The 18,714-nt window shown below is 41.4% G+C and overlaps 1 protein-coding gene across 1 annotated transcript in view; it reads left to right on the top strand.

Moving 5' to 3' along the window:
• CFAP300 (cilia and flagella associated protein 300) overlaps nt 1–18,714 on the top strand; it is a 209,186-nt gene that overhangs the window by 62,878 nt on the left and 127,594 nt on the right. The window contains exon 3 of the mRNA XM_053708586.1: nt 8,199–8,274. Within this exon, the coding sequence (XP_053564561.1) occupies nt 8,199–8,274 (76 nt within the window). The remainder of the gene's footprint in view (nt 1–8,198; nt 8,275–18,714) is intronic.

The following is an 18,714-nucleotide window of genomic DNA, read 5'->3' as shown; positions in this document are numbered from 1 at the left end:
GCACAGAAAATTAAGGTGCCAAATTTCCATGCATAAAAACTGAAATGGGCAGACACCATATTTGGCCCTGTAACTTCTGTAAACCCCATAAAACCTGTACATGGGGGGTACTGTTTTACTCGTAGGACCTTGACAAACACTAATATGTGTGTTTTATAGCAGCAAAACATAAAAGGTTGATGACAGAGACAGGCCAAAGTGCAGTGTTTGTGCAAAAAACGCATGCAAAAAAAAATGACCATTACATTTGGCCAGGTGTTGTGACTAAGGGGCTTCACAAAAAGATGTGACATGGGCCTTTTGGAATACCCTAGGGTGTCTTCTTTTGAAAATGGTATGCCATGATGGGGTAATTTTCATTCCTGGGCTGCTATAATGTCTCAAAGAGGACATAGGCACAGAAAATTAAGGTGCCAAATTTCCATGCATAAAAACTGAAATGGGCAGACCCCATATTTGGCCCTGTAACTTCTGTAAACCCCATAAAACCTGTACATGGGGGGTACTGTTTTACTCGTAGGACCTTGACAAACACTAATATGTGTGTTTTATAGCAGCAAAACATAAAAGGTTGATGACAGAGACAGCCAAAATGCAGTGTTTGTGCAAAAAACGCATGCAAAAAAAATCACCATTACATTTGGCCAGGTGTTGTGACTAAGGGGCTTCACAAAAAGATGTGACATGGGCCTTTTGGAATACCCTAGGGTGTCTTCTTTTGAAAATGGTATGCCATGATGGGGTAATTTTCATTCCTGGGCTGCTATAACGTCTTAAAGAGGACATAGGCACAGAAAATTAAGGTGCCAAATTTCCATGCATAAAAACTGAAATGGGCAGACCCCATATTTGGCCCTGTAACTTCTGTAAACCCCATAAAACCTGTACATGGGGGGTACTGTTTTACTCGTAGGACCTTGACAAACACTAATATGTGTGTTTTATAGCAGCAAAACATAAAAGGTTGATGACAGAGACAGCCAAAGTGCAGTGTTTGTGCAAAAAACGCATGAAAAAAAAATCACCATTACATTTGGCCAGGTGTTGTGACTAAGGGGCTTCACAAAAAGATGTGACATGGGCCTTTTGGAATACCCTAGGGTGTCTTCTTTTGAAAATGGTATGCCATGATGGGGTAATTTTCATTCCTGGGCTGCTATAATGTCTCAAAGTGGACATAGGCACAGAAAATTAAGGTGCCAAATTTCCATGCATAAAAACTGAAATGGGCAGACCCCATATTTGGCCCTGTAACTTCTGTAAACCCCATAAAACCTGTACATGGGGGGTACTGTTTTACTTGTAGGACCTTGACAAACACTAATATGTGTGTTTTATAGCAGTAAAACATAAAAGCTTGATGACAGAAACAGCCAAAGTGCAGTGTTTGTGAAAAAAAACGCATTAAAAATAAATGAGCACTACATTTGGCCAGATGTTATGCCTAAGGGGCTTCACAAAAAGATGTGAAATGGCCCTTTTGGAATACCCTAGGGTGTCTTCTTTTGAAAATGGTATGCCATGATGGGGTAATTTTCATTCATGGGCTGCTATAATGTCTCAAAGAGGACATAGGCACAGAAAATTAAGGTGCCAAATTTCCATGCATAAAGACTGAAATGGGCAGACCCCATATTTGGCCCAGTAACTCCTGTAAACCCCGTGAAACCTGTACATGGGGGGTACTGTTGTACTCGTAGGACATTGACAAACACAAATATGTGTGTTTTATAGCAGTAAAACATAAAAGCTTGATGACAGAAACAGCCAAAGTGCAGTGTTTGTGTAAAAAACGCATACAACATAAATGACCACTACATTTGGCCAGGTGTTGTGACTAAGGGGCTTCACAAAAAGACGTGACATGGCCCTTTTGGAATACCCTAGGGTGTCTACTTTTGTAAATGGTATGCCATGATGGGGTCATTTTCATTCCTGGGCTGCTATAATGTATGAAAGGCAACTTAAGCCCAGAAAATGAATGTGCCAGATTTCTATGTAAATGGGTAGGGCCGTATGTTGGGCCTTGTAAATTCCAGAAAACTCAGAAAACCTGTACATGGGGGGTATCGTTATACTCATGGGACATCGCTTAACACAAGTATGGGTGTTTTATTGCAGTAACATATATCAGGATGATGATATTCACAATAAAATCATTTGGAAAGCTTCAAATTTCTTAATTTCTCACACTTACTTTGATTTTTTTTATATAAAATTATAGTTGAGAAATAAATCTTTTATGCCAAAAGAAAGCCCTATCTGTCCTCTAAAAAACAATATATAATTAGTGTGGGTGCACTTAATGTGAAAGGGGTAAATTATGGTTGAAAAGACATATAGCTGAAATTCAAGGTTTCGTTTACTTTCAGAACTTGAACAATTGCCTATGTCATGAAAGGGTTAAATAGATATAAATAATAAAAATATTACATTTATCATCTATCTTTCTAGTAAGTACTAAGTAACTCTATATATCATTCATCCTCTATATCTACTAGATAGATAATCGAGATAAAGCAGTACGTACTAGATATTATTTATATATATTTTGGTAACATCATGTTGAATATGTTATATTTTACAATTCATTTCACAATACATCCTACAAGCAACCGTTAATGAACATTTATAAATAAAATATACTGTATTATTGTAATATGTAATCATCTCAATGTTATGCGTCACAGAAGTTAAAAAAGAATAAATAATAAATAAATCAGTAAGGCACTTTAAAGTTTTTTTACAATATTCACTTTATTGCTCACAACTTTGAGCTGTCCCACCGCCACACCACCGCTTGACCACCGCCAGCTGACTCCCACACACTCTTCAATCTCTTCCAAAATGGCTGTTTCGCGGGCATTCTCAGGTCCACCCACGGCCGCACACTGGTCCGCCTCTCATCCTCCCTCTCCGCCTCCGGTTTCATGACGAGCTGAAGTTTTGTTTGTTTTTCAAATAGCGTACTCTCGCGGTTTTAAAACTGCTGCGATTTATTGCGGTTTAAAACCGCATCCGCGATTAATCGTGCAGCCCTAATAAATACAAATTATTATTTGCATTTTAGAACACAAAAAAACAAACCAAAGACACAGGCAGAGAAGATTGTGACTTATAGGTGGGGAAAAATAGTAATTAAATATATAAATTAAAAAGTTTGGATTTTATAAGATTGGATTTTGGAATTCCAGATTTGTAGATTGTTTAACTTGTCTTGGAATTTAACCCCTTAAAGGGACAGTAAAGTCAAAACTAAACTTTCATGATTCAGATAGGGCATGCAATTTTAAACAACTTTCCAATTTACTTTTATCATCAAATTTGCTTTGTTCCCTTGGTGGTATTTTTGAAAAGCTAAACCTAGCTAGGCTCAAACTGATTTCTAAACAGTTGAAAACCGCCTCCTAGCTCAGAGCATTTGAAAGTTTTTCACAGTTAGACTGTGCTAGTTCACATGTGTCACTCCCGTGAAGTTATTTAGGAATCTTCACTGATTGACTACACTGCATGTCTGTCAAAGGCACTTAGATAAGGAGGCTGTCTGCAGAGGCTTAGATACAAGTTAATCACAGAGGTAAAAAGTGTATTAATATAACTGTGTTGGTTATGCAAAACCGGGGAATGGGTAATAAAGGGATTATCTATCTTTTTAAATAAGATTTTTTTTGGAGTAGACTGTCCCTTTAAGGACCGTACGTCCTAAAAAAAATACAGTTAACGACCGAGGACGTACGGCATACGTCGTCGTCTTGGAAAGCGGTGGACGGGCAGGGAGCGGGTGGGAACCGCTACACTACAGAAACATTTAATGTTAACCCCTTAATGACCGCAGCACTTTTCCATTTTCTGGCCGTTTGGGACCAAGGCTATTTTTACATTTCTGCAGTGTTTGTGTTTAGCTGTAATTTTCCTCTTACTCATTTACTGTACCCACACATATTATATACCGTTTTTCTCGCCATTAAGTGGACTTTTTAAAGATACCATTATTTTCATCATATCTTATAATTTACTATAAAAAAAAATTATATAATATGAGGAAAAAATGGAAAAAAAACACACTTTTTCTAACTTTGACCCCCAAAATCTGTTACACATCTACAACCACCAAAAAACACCCATGCTAAATAGTTTCTAAATTTTGTCCTGAGTTTAGAAATACCCAATGTTTACATGTTCTTTGCTTTTTTTGTAAGTTATAAGGCAATAAATACAAGTAGCACTTTGCTATTTCCAAACCACTTTTTTTTCAAAATTAGCGCTAGTTACATTGGGACACTGATATCTTTCAGGAATCCCTGAAAATCCCTTAACATGTATATATTTTTTTTTAGAAGACACCCCAAAGTATTGATCTAGGCCCATTTTGGTATATTTCATGCCACCATTTCACCGCCAAATGCAATCAAATAAAGAAAATCGTTCACTTTTTCACAATTTTTTTGACAAACTTTAGGTTTCTCACTGAAATTATTTACAAACAACTTGTGCAATTATGGCATAAATGGTTGTAAATTATTCTCTGAGATCCCCTTTGTTCAGAAATAGCAGACATGTATGGCTTTTGTTGTTGCTTTTTGGTAATTAGAAGGACGCTAAATGCCACTGCGCACCACAAGTGTATTATGCCCAGCAGTGAAGGGGTTAATTAGGGAGCATGTAGGGAGCGTCTAGGGTTAATTTTAGCTTTAGTGTAGTGTAGTAGACAACCCAAAGTATTGATCTAGGCCCATTTTGGTATATTTCATGCCACCATTTCACCGCCAGATGCGATCAAATTAAAAAAAACGTTAAATTTTTCACAATTTTAGGTTTCTCACTGAAATCATTTACAAGCAGCTTGAGCAATTATGTCACAAATGGTTGTCAATGCTTCTCTGGGATCCCCTTTGTTCAGAAATAGCAGACATATATGACTTTGGCGTTGCTTTTTGGTAATTAGAAGGCCGCTAAATGCCGCTGCACATCACACGTGTATTATGTCTAGCAGTGAAGGGGTTAATTAGGTAGCTTGTAGGGAGCTTGCAGGGTTAATTTTAGCTTTAGTGTAGAGATCAGCCTCCCACCTGACACATCACACCCCCTGATCCCTCCCAAACAGCTCCCTTCCCTCCCCCACCCCACAATTTTCCCCGCCATCTTAAGTACTGGCAGAATGTCTGCCAGTACAAAAATAAAGGGAATCTTTGTTTTTTTTTTAAAAAATTGTATAGCATATTTACATATGCTGCTGTTTAGGATCCCCCTTAGCCCCCAACCTCCCTGATCCCCCCGCCAACTTCTCTCTAACCATCCCCCGTTGCCTTTTTGGGGGCCATCTTGGGTACTGGCAGCTATCTGCCAGTACCCAATTTGCAGAAAAAAAGGTTGTTTTTTTTTATTTTTCCCCATTTTTTTTTCTGTAGTGTAGCTTCCCTCCCACATACTAAGTAAACACCCCCGGATTCCGCTTTTTATTTTGATTATTTTTATGTTATAGAACACTGATGAGCAAATCCTATGGTGCATATTTTCTGTAGTGTAGCGGTTCCCACCCGCTCCCTCCCGTGCACGCGCCCGCCCCCTCCCTATCGTGCACGCGCGCGCTCCCGTGCGCGCCCCCGGGTCATCCCCGCCCACGATCCCGCCCCCCTCCACATCACTGGACCCATCGATGGCCGCCACCCGCCTCCCACGTCGGCTCCCACCCACCAACGATACCGGCCATCGATGTCCGGTGCAGAGAGGGCCACAGAGTGGCTCTCTCTGCATCGGATGGCCATACATGGTTATTGCAGGATGCCTCCATATCGAGGCATCACTGCAATAACCGGAAAGCAGCTGGAAGCGAGCAGAATCGCTTCCAGCTGCTTTCCACACCGAGGACGTGCAGGGTACGTCCTCAGGCGTTAACTGCCTTTTTTTTGAGGACGTACCCTGCACGTCCTCGGTCATTAAGGGGTTAATAAGTGGGAGAAAGGGGGGAGGGAATGCATATAAAAATGATCTAAGGGATCTGGGAGGTTGGTCTTTGGTGGGGGGTAGGTACACTACAGTAAAAAAAAAATTAAAAAAAAATCTATTTTATTGTAAACTGGATACTGGAAGACAGCTGCCAGTACCCAAGATGGCTCCCAATAAGGTAGAGAGGGAGGGTTAGAGAGCTGTTTGGGGCATGGGAATCAGGAAGGTTGGGATCTTACACAGCAGCATATGTAAATATGCTAAAAAAAATAATAAAAGATACCTATTATTTTAGTACTGGCAGACTTTCTGCCAGTACTTAAGATGGCGGGGATAATTGTGGGGTGGGCAAGGGAAGAGAGCTGTTTGGGAGGGAGGAGTCTGATCTCTACACTAAAGCTTAAATTAACTCTGCAAGATATCTATTTAACGCCTTCACTGCTAGACATAATACACATGTGATGCGCAGCGGCATTTAGCGGCCTTCTAATTAACAAAAAAGCAAACCCATATATGTCTGCTATTTCTGAACAAAGGTGATCCCAGAGAAGCATTTACAACAATTTGTGCCATAATTGCACAAGCTGTTTGTAAATAATTTCAGTGAGAAACCCAAAGTTAGTGAAAAAGTGAACGATTTTTTTATTTGATCGCATTTGGCGGTGAAATGGTGGCATGAAATATACCAAAATGGGCTTAGATGAATACTTTGGGTTGTCTACTACACTACACTAAAGCTCAAGTTAACCCTACAAGCTTCTGGGCATAATACACGTGATGCGCAGCGGCATTTAGCGGCCTTCTAATTACCAAAAAGTAATGCCAAAGCTATATATGTCTGCTATTTCTGAACAAAGGGGATCCCAGAGAAGCATTTACAACCATTTATGCCATATTTGCACAAGTTGTTTGTAAATAATTTCAGTGAGAAACCTAAAATTGTGAAAAATTTAAAGTTTTTTTTGTATTTGATTGCATTTGGCGGTGAAATAGTGGCATGAAATATACCAAAATGGGCCTAGATCAATACTTTGGGATGTCTTCTAAAAAAAAAATATATATACATGTCAAGGGATATTCAGGGATTCCTGAAAGATATCAGTGTCCCAATGTAACTAGCGCTAATTTTGAAAAAAAGTGGTTTGATACTTGTATTTATGGCCCTATAACTTGCAAAAAAAGCAAAGAACATGTAATCATTTGGTATTTCTAAACTCAGGACAAAATGTTTAAACTATTTACCTTGGGTGTTTTTTGGTGGTGGTAGATGTGTAACAGATTTTGGGGGTCAAAGTTAGAAAAAGTGTGTGTTTTTCAATTTTTTCATCATATTTTATAAAAAATGTTATAGTAAATTATAAGATATGATAAAAAATGGTATATTTTGAAAGTCAATTTAATGGCGAGAAAAATGGTATGTAATATGTGTGGGTACAGTAAATGAGTAAGAGGAAAATTACAGCTAAACACAAACACTTAAAAATGTAAAAATAGCCCTGGTCCCAAACGGACAGAAAATGGAAAAGTGCTGTGGTCCTTAATGGGGTTAATAATGTAAAGTACTTAAGGAATCTGATCTTAACTGATTTATGTTCAGCTATTGGTTTTGCATTATTTTTTGTAAAGCTAAGAGTTACCAAAATAAATTAATTGTTTAGGCTTTAGAAACACATATCTTCATATGACAGTAATTTTACTGTAAAAAAATCTTAGGAAATTGCATCATTACCTTGTTGTCCTTTGTATATTAGAGGGATATTAAATCCCAACATTTTCTTTTGTGATTCTAAAATAAATAGATTCCAATTTACTTCTATTATCAAATTTCCTTCGTTCACATGGTATTCTTTGTTGAAGGGATATCTAGGTAGGTGTCTAAAGCACTACATGACAGGAAATGGTGCTGCTATCTAGTGTTTTTGCAAATGGATAGCATTCTTGCAAAACTGCTGCCATATAGTGATCCAGACATGGGCAGGCTCCTAAGCTTACGTCAATGCATTGCATGAAAAGATACCAAGAGAATCAAGAAAAAATGAGTATAGAAGTAAATTAGAAAGTTGTTTAAAATTGCTTTCTCCATTTCATTCACAAAAGACATTTTTGGGGTTTCATATCCCTTTAAATGTTATATACAGCTAACAATTTGTAGGTAGACACTTGTTATACGCTGTCAGCCTAGGTTAATTTTGTAATTAATTAATTGATTATTGTTTTAGTTATTCTAACTAACTGTTCATTTATAACTCCAGGCTTTTTTCCAAGATCCAAATGTCGTTTCCCAACTGAAGGTGCTCTCATCAACAACAGGACGGTGGATACAGTTAGGTAAAACAAGACCTATTATTAACATTACATGCTTTTTAATGTCATTTTTCTTACCTTAAAGGGACATGAAACCCACATTTTTTCTTTCATGATTTAGAAAGAACATGCAATTTTAAACATCTTTCTAATTTACTTCTATTATCTAATTTGTTTTATTCTCTTGATATTCTTTGCTGAAAAGCATATCTAGATAGGCTCAGTAGCTGCTGATTGGTTGCTGCACATAGAAGCCTCGTGTGATTGGCTCACCCATGTGCATTGCTTTTTCTTCAACTAAGGATATCTAAAAAATGAAGCAAAATAAATAATAGAAGTAAATTGTAATATTGTTTAAATTTGTATTCTCTATCTGAATCATGAGAGAAAGATTTTGGGTTTAGTGGCCCTTTAAATTGCATGATTTTATAGAGCAAACTTTCAAATTTACTTTTCTTCTGTTAAGTGTGATCAGTCCACGGGTCATCATTACTTCTGGGATATTACTCCTCCCCAACAGGAAGTGCAAGAGGATTCACCCAGCAGAGCTGCATATAGCTCCTCCCCTCTACGTCACTCCCAGTCATTCTCTTGCACCCAACGACTAGATAGGATGTGTGAGAGGACTATGGTGATTATACTTAGTTTTATATCTTCAATCAAAAGTTTGTTATTTTAAAATAGCACCGGAGTGTGTTATTATCTCTCTGGCAGAGTTTGAAGAAGAATCTACCAGAGTTTTTGTTATGATTTTAGCCGGAGTAGTTAAGATCACATTGCTGTTTCTCGGCCATCTGAGGAGAGGTAAACTTCAGATCAGGGGACAGCGGGCAGATGAATCTGCATAGAGGTATGTAGCAGTTTTTATTTTCTGACAATGGAATTGATGAGAAAATCCTGCCATACCGATATAATGTCATGTATGTATACTTTACACTTCAGTATTCTGGGGAATGGTACTTCACTAGAATTACACTGTAAGAAATACATAAAGCTGTTTAATAACTAGAGATTATGTTTAACGTTTTTGCTGGAATGTAAAATCGTTTTCATTTACTGAGGTACTGAGTGAATAAATGTTTGGGCACTATTTTTCCACTTGGCAGTTGCTTAATCTGTTTTTCTGACAGTTTCTGTTCTCCCTCACTGCTGTGTGTGAGGGGGAGGGGCCGTTTTTTTGGCGCTTTTACTGCATCAAATATTTCAGTCAGCAACTCATTGTATTCCCTGCATGATCCGGTTCATCTCTACAGAGCTCAGGGGTCTTCAAAACTTATTTTGAGGGAGGTAATTTCTCCAACATAGGTGTGTCCGGTCCACGGCGTCATCCTTACTTGTGGGATATTCTCTTCCCCAACAGGAAATGGCAAAGAGCCCAGCAAAGCTGGTCACATGATCCCTCCTAGGCTCCACCTACCCCAGTCATTCTCTTTGCCGTTGTACAGGCAACATCTCCACGGAGATGGCTTAGAGTTTTTTAGTGTTTAACTGTAGTTTTTTTTATTCAATCAAGAGTTTGTTATTTTAAAATAGTGCTGGTATGTACTATTTACTCTGAAACAGAAAAGAGATGAAGATTTCTGTTTGTAAGAGGAAAATGATTTTAGCAACCGTTACTAAAATCCATGGCTGTTCCACACAGGACTGTTGAGAGGAATTAACTTCAGTTGGGGGAACAGTGAGCAGTCTTTTGCTGCTTGAGGTATGACACATTCTAACAAGACGATGTAATGCTGGAAGCTGTCATTTTCCCTATGGGATCCGGTAAGCCATTTTTATTCAGACAGTAAATAAGGGCTTCACAAGGGCTTATTAAGACTGTAGACATTTTCTGGGCTAAATCGATTCATATATACACATATTTAGCCTTGAGGAATCATTTAATCTGGGTATTTTTGTAAAATAATATCGGCAGGCACTGTTTTAGACACCTTATTCTCTAGGGGCTTTCCCTAATCATAGGCAGAGCCTCATTTTCGCGCCGGTATTGCGCACTTGTTTTTGAGAAGCATGACATGCAGTCGCATGTGTGAGGAGCTCTGATACATAGAAAAGACTTTCTGAAGGCGTCATTTGGTATCGTATTCCCCTTTGGGCTTGGTTGGGTCTCAGCAAAGCAGATACCAGGGACTGTAAAGGGGTTAAAGATAAAAACGGCTCCGGTTCCGTTATTTTAAGGGTTAAAGCTTCCAAATTTGGTGTGCAATACTTTTAAGGCTTTAAGACACTGTGGTGAAATTTTGGTGAATTTTGAACAATTCCTTCATACTTTTTCGCAATTGCAGTAATAAAGTGTGTTCAGTTTAAAATTTAAAGTGACAGTAACGGTTTTATTTTAAAACGTTTTTTGTACTTTGTTAGTTTATGCCTGTTTAACATGTCTGAACTACCAGATAGACTGTGTTCTGAATGTGGGGAAGCCAAGGTTCCTTCTCATTTAAATAGATGTGATTTATGTGACACTGAAAATGATGCCCAAGATGATTCCTCAAGTGAGGGGAGTAAGCATGGTACTGCATCATTCCCTCCTTCGTCTACACCAGTCTTGCCCACTCAGGAGGCCCCTAGTACATCTAGCGCGCCAATACTCCTTACTATGCAACAATTAACGGCTGTAATGGATAATTCTATCAAAAACATTTTAGCCAAAATGCCCACTTATCAGCGCAAGCGTGACTGCTCTGTTTTAGATACTGAAGAGCATGGGGACGCTGATGATAATGGTTCTGAAATGCCCCTACACCAGTCTGAGGGGGCCAGGGAGGTTTTGTCTGAGGGAGAAATTTCAGATTCAGGGAAAATTTCTCAACAAGCTGAACCCGATGTGATTACATTTAAATTTAAGTTGGAACATCTCCGCGCTCTGCTTAAGGAGGTATTATCCACTCTGGATGATTGTGAGAATTTGATCATCCCAGAGAAACTATGTAAAATGGACAAGTTCCTAGAGGTCCCGGGGCTCCCAGAAGCTTTTCCTATACCCAAGCGGGTGGCGGACATTGTAAATAAAGAATGGGAAAGGCCCGGTATACCTTTCGTCCCTCCCCCCATATTTAAAAAATTGTTTCCTATGGTCGACCCCAGAAAGGACTTATGGCAGACAGTCCCCAAGGTCGAGGGAGCGGTTTCTACTTTAAACAAACGCACCACTATACCCATAGAAGATAGTTGTGCTTTCAAAGATCCTATGGATAAAAAATTAGAAGGTTTGCTTAAAAAGATGTTTGTTCAGCAAGGTTACCTTCTACAACCAATTTCATGCATTGTCCCTGTCACTACAGCCGCGTGTTTCTGGTTCGATGAGCTAGTAAAGGCGATCGATAGTGATTCTCCTCCTTATGAGGAGATTATGGACAGAATCCGTGCTCTCAAATTGGCCAATTCTTTCACCCTAGACGCCACTTTGCAATTGGCTAGGTTAGCGGCGAAAAATTCTGGGTTTGCTATTGTGGCGCGCAGAGCGCTTTGGTTGAAATCTTGGTCAGCGGATGCGTCTTCCAAGAACAAACTACTTAACATTCCTTTCAAGGGGAAAACGCTGTTTGGCCCTGACTTGAAAGAGATTATCTCTGATATCACTGGGGGTAAGGGCCACGCCCTTCCTCAGGATAGGTCTTTCAAGGCCAAAAATAAACCTAATTTTCGTCCCTTTCGTAGAAACGGACCAGCCCCAAGTGCTACGTCCTCTAAGCAAGAGGGTAATACTTCTCAAGCCAAGCCAGCCTGGAGACCAATGCAAGGCTGGAACAAGGGAAAGCAGGCCAAGAAACCTGCCACTGCTACCAAGACAGCATGAAATGTTGGCCCCCGATCCGGGACCGGATCTGGTGGGGGGCAGACTCTCTCTATTTGCTCAGGCTTGGGCAAGAGATGTTCTGGATCCTTGGGCACTAGAAATAGTCTCCCAAGGTTATCTTCTGGAATTCAAGGGGCTTCCCCCAAGGGGGAGGTTCCACAGGTCTCAATTGTCTTCAGACCATATAAAGAGACAGGCATTCTTACATTGTGTAGAAGACCTGTTAAAAATGGGAGTGATTCATCCTGTTCCATTAGGAGAACAAGGGATGGGGTTCTACTCCAATCTGTTCATAGTTCCCAAAAAAGAGGGAACGTTCAGACCAATCTTAGATCTCAAGATCTTAAACGAGTTTCTCAAGGTTCCATCGTTCAAAATGGAAACCATTCGAACAATTCTTCCTTCCATCCAGGAAGGTCAATTCATGACCACGGTGGATTTAAAGGATGCGTATCTACATATTCCTATCCACAAGGAACATCATCGGTTCCTAAGGTTCACATTCCTGGACAAACATTACCAGTTCGTGGCGCTTCCTTTCGGATTAGCCACTGCTCCAAGGATTTTCACAAAGGTACTAGGGTCCCTTCTAGCGGTACTAAGACCAAGGGGCATTGCAGTAGTTCCTTACTTGGACGACATTCTGATTCAAGCGTCGTCCCTTCCTCAAGCAAAGGCTCACACGGACATAGTCCTGGCCTTTCTCAGATCTCACGGATGGAAAGTGAACGTGGAAAAGAGTTCTCTATCTCCGTCGACAAGGGTTCCCTTCTTGGGAACAATAATAGACTCCTTAGAAATGAGGATTTTTCTGACAGAGGCCAGAAAAACAAAACTTCTAAACTCTTGTCAAACACTTCATTCCGTTCCTCTTCCTTCCATAGCGCAGTGCATGGAAGTAATAGGTTTGATGGTAGCGGCAATGGACATAGTTCCTTTTGCGCGCATTCATCTAAGACCATTACAACTGTGCATGCTCAGTCAGTGGAATGGGGACTATACAGACTTGTCTCCGAAGATACAAGTAAATCAGAGGACCAGAGACTCACTCCGTTGGTGGCTGTCCCTGGACAACCTGTCACAAGGGATGACCTTCCGCAGACCAGAGTGGGTCATTGTCACGACCGACGCCAGTCTGATGGGCTGGGGCGCGGTCTGGGGACCCCTGAAAGCTCAGGGTCTTTGGTCTCGGGAAGAATCTCTTCTACCGATAAATATTCTGGAACTGAGAGCGATATTCAATGCTCTCAAGGCTTGGCCTCAGCTAGCAAAGGCCAAGTTCATACGGTTTCAATCAGACAACATGACGACTGTTGCGTACATCAACCATCAGGGGGGAACAAGGAGTTCCCTGGCGATGGAAGAAGTGACCAAAATCATTCAATGGGCGGAGACTCACTCCTGCCACCTATCTGCAATCCACATCCCAGGAGTGGAAAATTGGGAAGCGGATTTTCTGAGTCGTCAGACATTACATCCGGGGGAGTGGGAACTCCATCCGGAAATCTTTGCCCAAATTACTCAACTGTGGGGCATTCCAGACATGGATCTGATGGCCTCTCGTCAGAACTTCAAGGTTCCTTGCTACGGGTCCAGATCCAGGGATCCCAAGGCGACTCTAGTAGATGCACTAGTAGCACCTTGGACCTTCAAACTAGCTTATGTATTCCCGCCGTTTCCTCTCATCCCCAGGCTGGTAGCCAGGATCAATCAAGAGAGGGCGTCGGTGATCTTGATAGCTCCTGCGTGGCCACGCAGGACTTGGTATGCAGATCTGGTGAATATGTCATCGGCTCCACCATGGAAGCTACCTTTGAGACGAGACCTTCTTGTTCAAGGTCCGTTCGAACATCCGAATCTGATCTCACTCCAGCTGACTGCTTGGAGATTGAACGCTTGATTTTATCAAAACGAGGGTTCTCAGATTCTGTTATTGATACTCTTGTTCAGGCCAGAAAGCCTGTAACTAGAAAAATTTACCACAAAATATGGAAAAAATATATCTGTTGGTGTGAATCTAAAGGATTCCCTTGGGACAAGGTAAAGATTCCTAAGATTCTATCCTTTCTTCAAGAAGGATTGGAGAAAGGATTATCTGCAAGTTCCTTGAAGGGACAGATTTCTGCCTTGTCTGTGTTACTTCACAAAAAGCTGGCAGCTGTGCCAGATGTTCAAGCCTTTGTTCAGGCTCTGGTTAGAATCAAGCCTGTTTACAAACCTTTGACTCCTCCTTGGAGTCTCAACTTAGTTCTTTCAGTTCTTCAGGGGGTTCCGTTTGAACCCTTACATTCCGTTGATATTAAGTTATTATCTTGGAAAGTTTTGTTTTTGGTTGCAATTTCTTCTGCTAGAAGAGTTTCAGAATTATCTGCTCTGCAGTGTTCTCCTCCTTATCTGGTGTTCCATGCAGATAAGGTGGTTTTACGTACTAAACCTGGTTTTCTTCCAAAAGTTGTTTCTAACAAAAACATTAACCAGGAGATAGTCGTACCTTCTTTGTGTCCGAAACCAGTTTCGAAGAAGGAACGTTTGTTGCACAATTTGGATGTTGTTCGCGCTCTAAAATTCTATTTAGATGCTACAAAGGATTTTAGACAAACATCTTCCTTGTTTGTTGTTTATTCTGGTAAAAGGAGAGGTCAAAAAGCAACTTCTACCTCTCTCTCTTTTTGGATTAAAAGCATCATCAGATTGGCTTATGTGACTGCCGGACGGCAGCCTCCTGAAAGAATCACAGCTCATTCCACTAGGGCTGTGGCTTCCACATGGGCCTTCAAGAACGAGGCTTCTGTTGATCAGATATGTAGGGCAGCGACTTGGTCTTCACTGCACACTTTTACCAAATTTTACAAGTTTGATACTTTTGCTTCTTCTGAGGCTATTTTTGGGAGAAAGGTTTTGCAAGCCATGGTGCCTTCCATTTAGGTGACCTGATTTGCTCCCTCCCTTCATCCGTGTCCTAAAGCTTTGGTATTGGTTCCCACAAGTAAGGATGACGCCGTGGACCGGACACACCTATGTTGGAGAAAACAGAATTTATGTTTACCTGATAAATTACTTTCTCCAACGGTGTGTCCGGTCCACGGCCCGCCCTGGTTTTTTAATCAGGTCTGATAATTTATTTTCTTTAACTACAGTCACCACGGTATCATATGGTTTCTCCTATGCAAATATTCCTCCTTAACGTCGGTCGAATGACTGGGGTAGGCGGAGCCTAGGAGGGATCATGTGACCAGCTTTGCTGGGCTCTTTGCCATTTCCTGTTGGGGAAGAGAATATCCCACAAGTAAGGATGACGCCGTGGACCGGACACACCGTTGGAGAAAGTAATTTATCAGGTAAACATAAATTCTGTTTTCTCTCAGCAGAGCTGTGAGAATTATAGTTTGACTGAGATAAAAAACGTTTATTCTGTAATTTGTTTCTTGCTTTCAGAATTTGTTATCTTTGCTAATGGGATTAAACCTTTGCTAAAGTTGTGTTGTTTACAAGGATTGAGGCTATAACTGTTTCAATTTATTAATTTTCACCTGTCATAGATCTTCTGTGCTTCGTAAAGGCACAGTACGTTTTAATATTATTCTAATTGAATTGTATTTCCAAGTTGCAAGTTTATTTGCTAGTGTGTTAAACATGTCTGATTCAGAGGATGATACCTGTGTCATTTGTTGCAATGCCAAAGTGGAGCCCAATAGAAATTTATGTACTAACTGTATTGATGCTACTTTAAATAAAAGTCAATCTGTACAAATTGAACAAATTTCACCAAACAACGAGGGGAGAGTTATGCCGACTAACTCGCCTCACGTGTCAGTACCTACATCTCCCGCTCAGAGGGAGGTGCGTGATATTGTAGCGCCGAGTACATCTGGGCGGCCATTACAAATCACATTACAGGATATGGCTACTGTTATGACTGAGGTTTTGGCTAAATTACCAGAACTAAGAGGTAAGCGTGATCACTCTGGGGTGAGAACAGAGTGCGCTGATAATATTAGGGCCATGTCAGACACTGCGTCACAGGTGGCAGAACATGAGGACGGAGAACTTCATTCTGTGGGTGACGGTTCTGATCCAAACAGACTGGATTCAGATATTTCAAATTTTAAATTTAAACTGGAAAACCTCCGTGTATTACTAGGGGAGGTGTTAGCGGCTCTGAATGATTGTAACACAGTTGCAATACCAGAGAAAATGTGTAGGTTGGATAAATATTTTGCGGTACCGACGAGTACTGAGGTTTTTCCTATACCTAAGAGACTTACTGAAATTGTTACTAAGGAGTGGGATAGACCCGGTGTGCCGTTCTCACCCCCTCCGATATTTAGAAAAATGTTTCCAATAGACGCCACCACAAGGGACTTATGGCAAACGGTCCCTAAGGTGGAGGGAGCAGTTTCTACCTTAGCTAAGCGTACCACTATCCCGGTGGAGGATAGCTGTGCTTTTTCAGATCCAATGGATAAAAAGTTAGAGGGTTACCTTAAGAAAATGTTTGTTCAACAAGGTTTTATATTGCAACCCCTTGCATGCATTGCGCCGATCACGGCTGCAGCGGCATTCTGGATTGAGTCTCTGGAAGAGAACATTGGTTCAGCTACTCTGGACGACATTACGGACAGGCTTAGAGTCCTTAAACTAGCTAATTCATTCATTTCGGAGGCCGTAGTACATCTTACTAAACTTACGGCGAAGAATTCAGGATTCGCCATTCAGGCACGCAGGGCGCTGTGGCTAAAATCCTGGTCAGCTGATGTTACTTCTAAGCCTAAATTGCTTAATATACCTTTCAAAGGGCAGACCTTATTCGGGCCCGGGTTGAAAGAGATTATCGCTGACATTACAGGAGGTAAAGGCCATGCCCTGCCTCAGGACAAAGCCAAAGCCAAGACTAGACAGTCTAATTTTCGTTCCTTTCGTAATTTCAAAGCTGGAGCAGCATCAACTTCCTCTGCACCAAAACAGGAAGGAGCTGTTGCTCGCTACAGACAAGGCTGGAAACCTAACCAGTCCTGGAACAAGGGCAAGCAGACTAGGAAACCTGCTGCTGCCCCTAAGACAGCATGAATTGAGGGCCCCCGATCCGGGATCAGATCTAGTGGGGGGCAGACTTTCTCTCTTCGCCCAGGCTTGGGCAAGAGATGTTCAGGATCCCTGGGCGCTAGAGATAATATCTCAGGGATACCTTCTGGACTTCAAATACTCTCCTCCAAGAGAGAGATTTCATCTGTCAAGATTGTCAACAATCCAGACAAAGAAAGAGGCGTTTCTACGCTGCGTACAAGAGCTCTTGTTAATGGGAGTAATCCATCCAGTTCCACGATCGGAACAGGGACAGGGGTTTTACTCAAATCTGTTTGTGGTTCCCAAAAAAGAGGGAACTTTCAGACCAATCCTGGACTTAAAGATCCTAAACAAATTCCTAAGAGTTCCATCGTTCAAGATGGAGACTATTCGGACAATTTTACCTATGATCCAAGAGGGTCAGTACATGACCACTGTAGATTTAAAAGATACTTACCTTCACATACCGATTCACAAAGATCATTATCGGTACCTAAGGTTTGCCTTCCTAGACAGGCATTACCAGTTTGTGGCTCTTCCATTCGGATTGGCTACAGCTCCAAGAATCTTCACAAAGGTTCTGGGTGCTCTTCTGGCGGTACTAAGACCGCGGGGAATCTCGGTAGCTCCATACCTAGACGACATTCTGATACAAGCTTCAAGCTTTCAAACTGCCAAGTCTCATACAGAGTTAGTGCTGGCTTTTCTAAGTTCACATGGATGGAAGGTGAACGAAAAGAAAAGTTCACTCGTTCCACTCACAAGAGTTCCCTTCCTGGGGACTCTTATAGATTCTGTAGAAATGAAGATTTACCTGACAGAGGACAGGCTAACAAGACTTCAAAGTGCTTGCCGCACCCTTCATTCCATTCAACACCCGTCAGTGGCTCAATGCATGGAGGGAATCGGCTTAATGGTAGCGGCAATGGACATAGTACCCTTTGCACGCTTACACCTCAGACCACTGCAACTGTGCATGCTAAGTCAGTGGAATGGGGATTACTCAGACTTATCCCCTTCTCTGAATCTGGATCAAGAGACCAGAAATTCTCTTCTATGGTGGCTTTCTCGGCCACATCTGTCCAGGGGGATGCCATTCAGCAGACCAGACTGGACAATTGTAACAACAGACGCCAGCCTTCTAGGTTGGGGTGCCGTCTGGAATTCTCTGAAGGCTCAGGGACAATGGAGTCAGGAGGAGAGTCTCCTGCCAATAAACATTCTGGAATTGAGAGCAGTTCTCAATGCCCTCCTGGCTTGGCCCCAGTTGACAACTCGGGGGTTCATCAGGTTTCAGTCGAACAACATCACGACTGTAGCTTACATCAACCATCAGGGAGGGACAAGAAGCTCCCTAGCTATGATGGAAGTATCAAAGATAATTCTCTGGGCAGAGTCTCACTCTTGCCACCTGTCAGCAATCCACATCCCGGGAGTGGAGAACTGGGAGGCGGATTTCTTAAGTCGTCAGACTTTTCATCCGGGGGAGTGGGAACTTCATCCGGAGGTCTTTGCCCAAATACTTCGACGTTGGGGCAAACCAGAGATAGATCTCATGGCGTCTCGACAGAACGCCAAGCTTCCTCGTTACGGGTCCAGATCCA

This window comes from Bombina bombina, chromosome 3, assembly GCF_027579735.1.
Source record: "Bombina bombina isolate aBomBom1 chromosome 3, aBomBom1.pri, whole genome shotgun sequence".
NCBI lineage: Eukaryota > Metazoa > Chordata > Amphibia > Anura > Bombinatoridae > Bombina > Bombina bombina.
The sequence above is the reverse complement of the archived record's forward strand: the minus strand, read 5'-3'. Positions and strand labels throughout refer to the sequence as shown.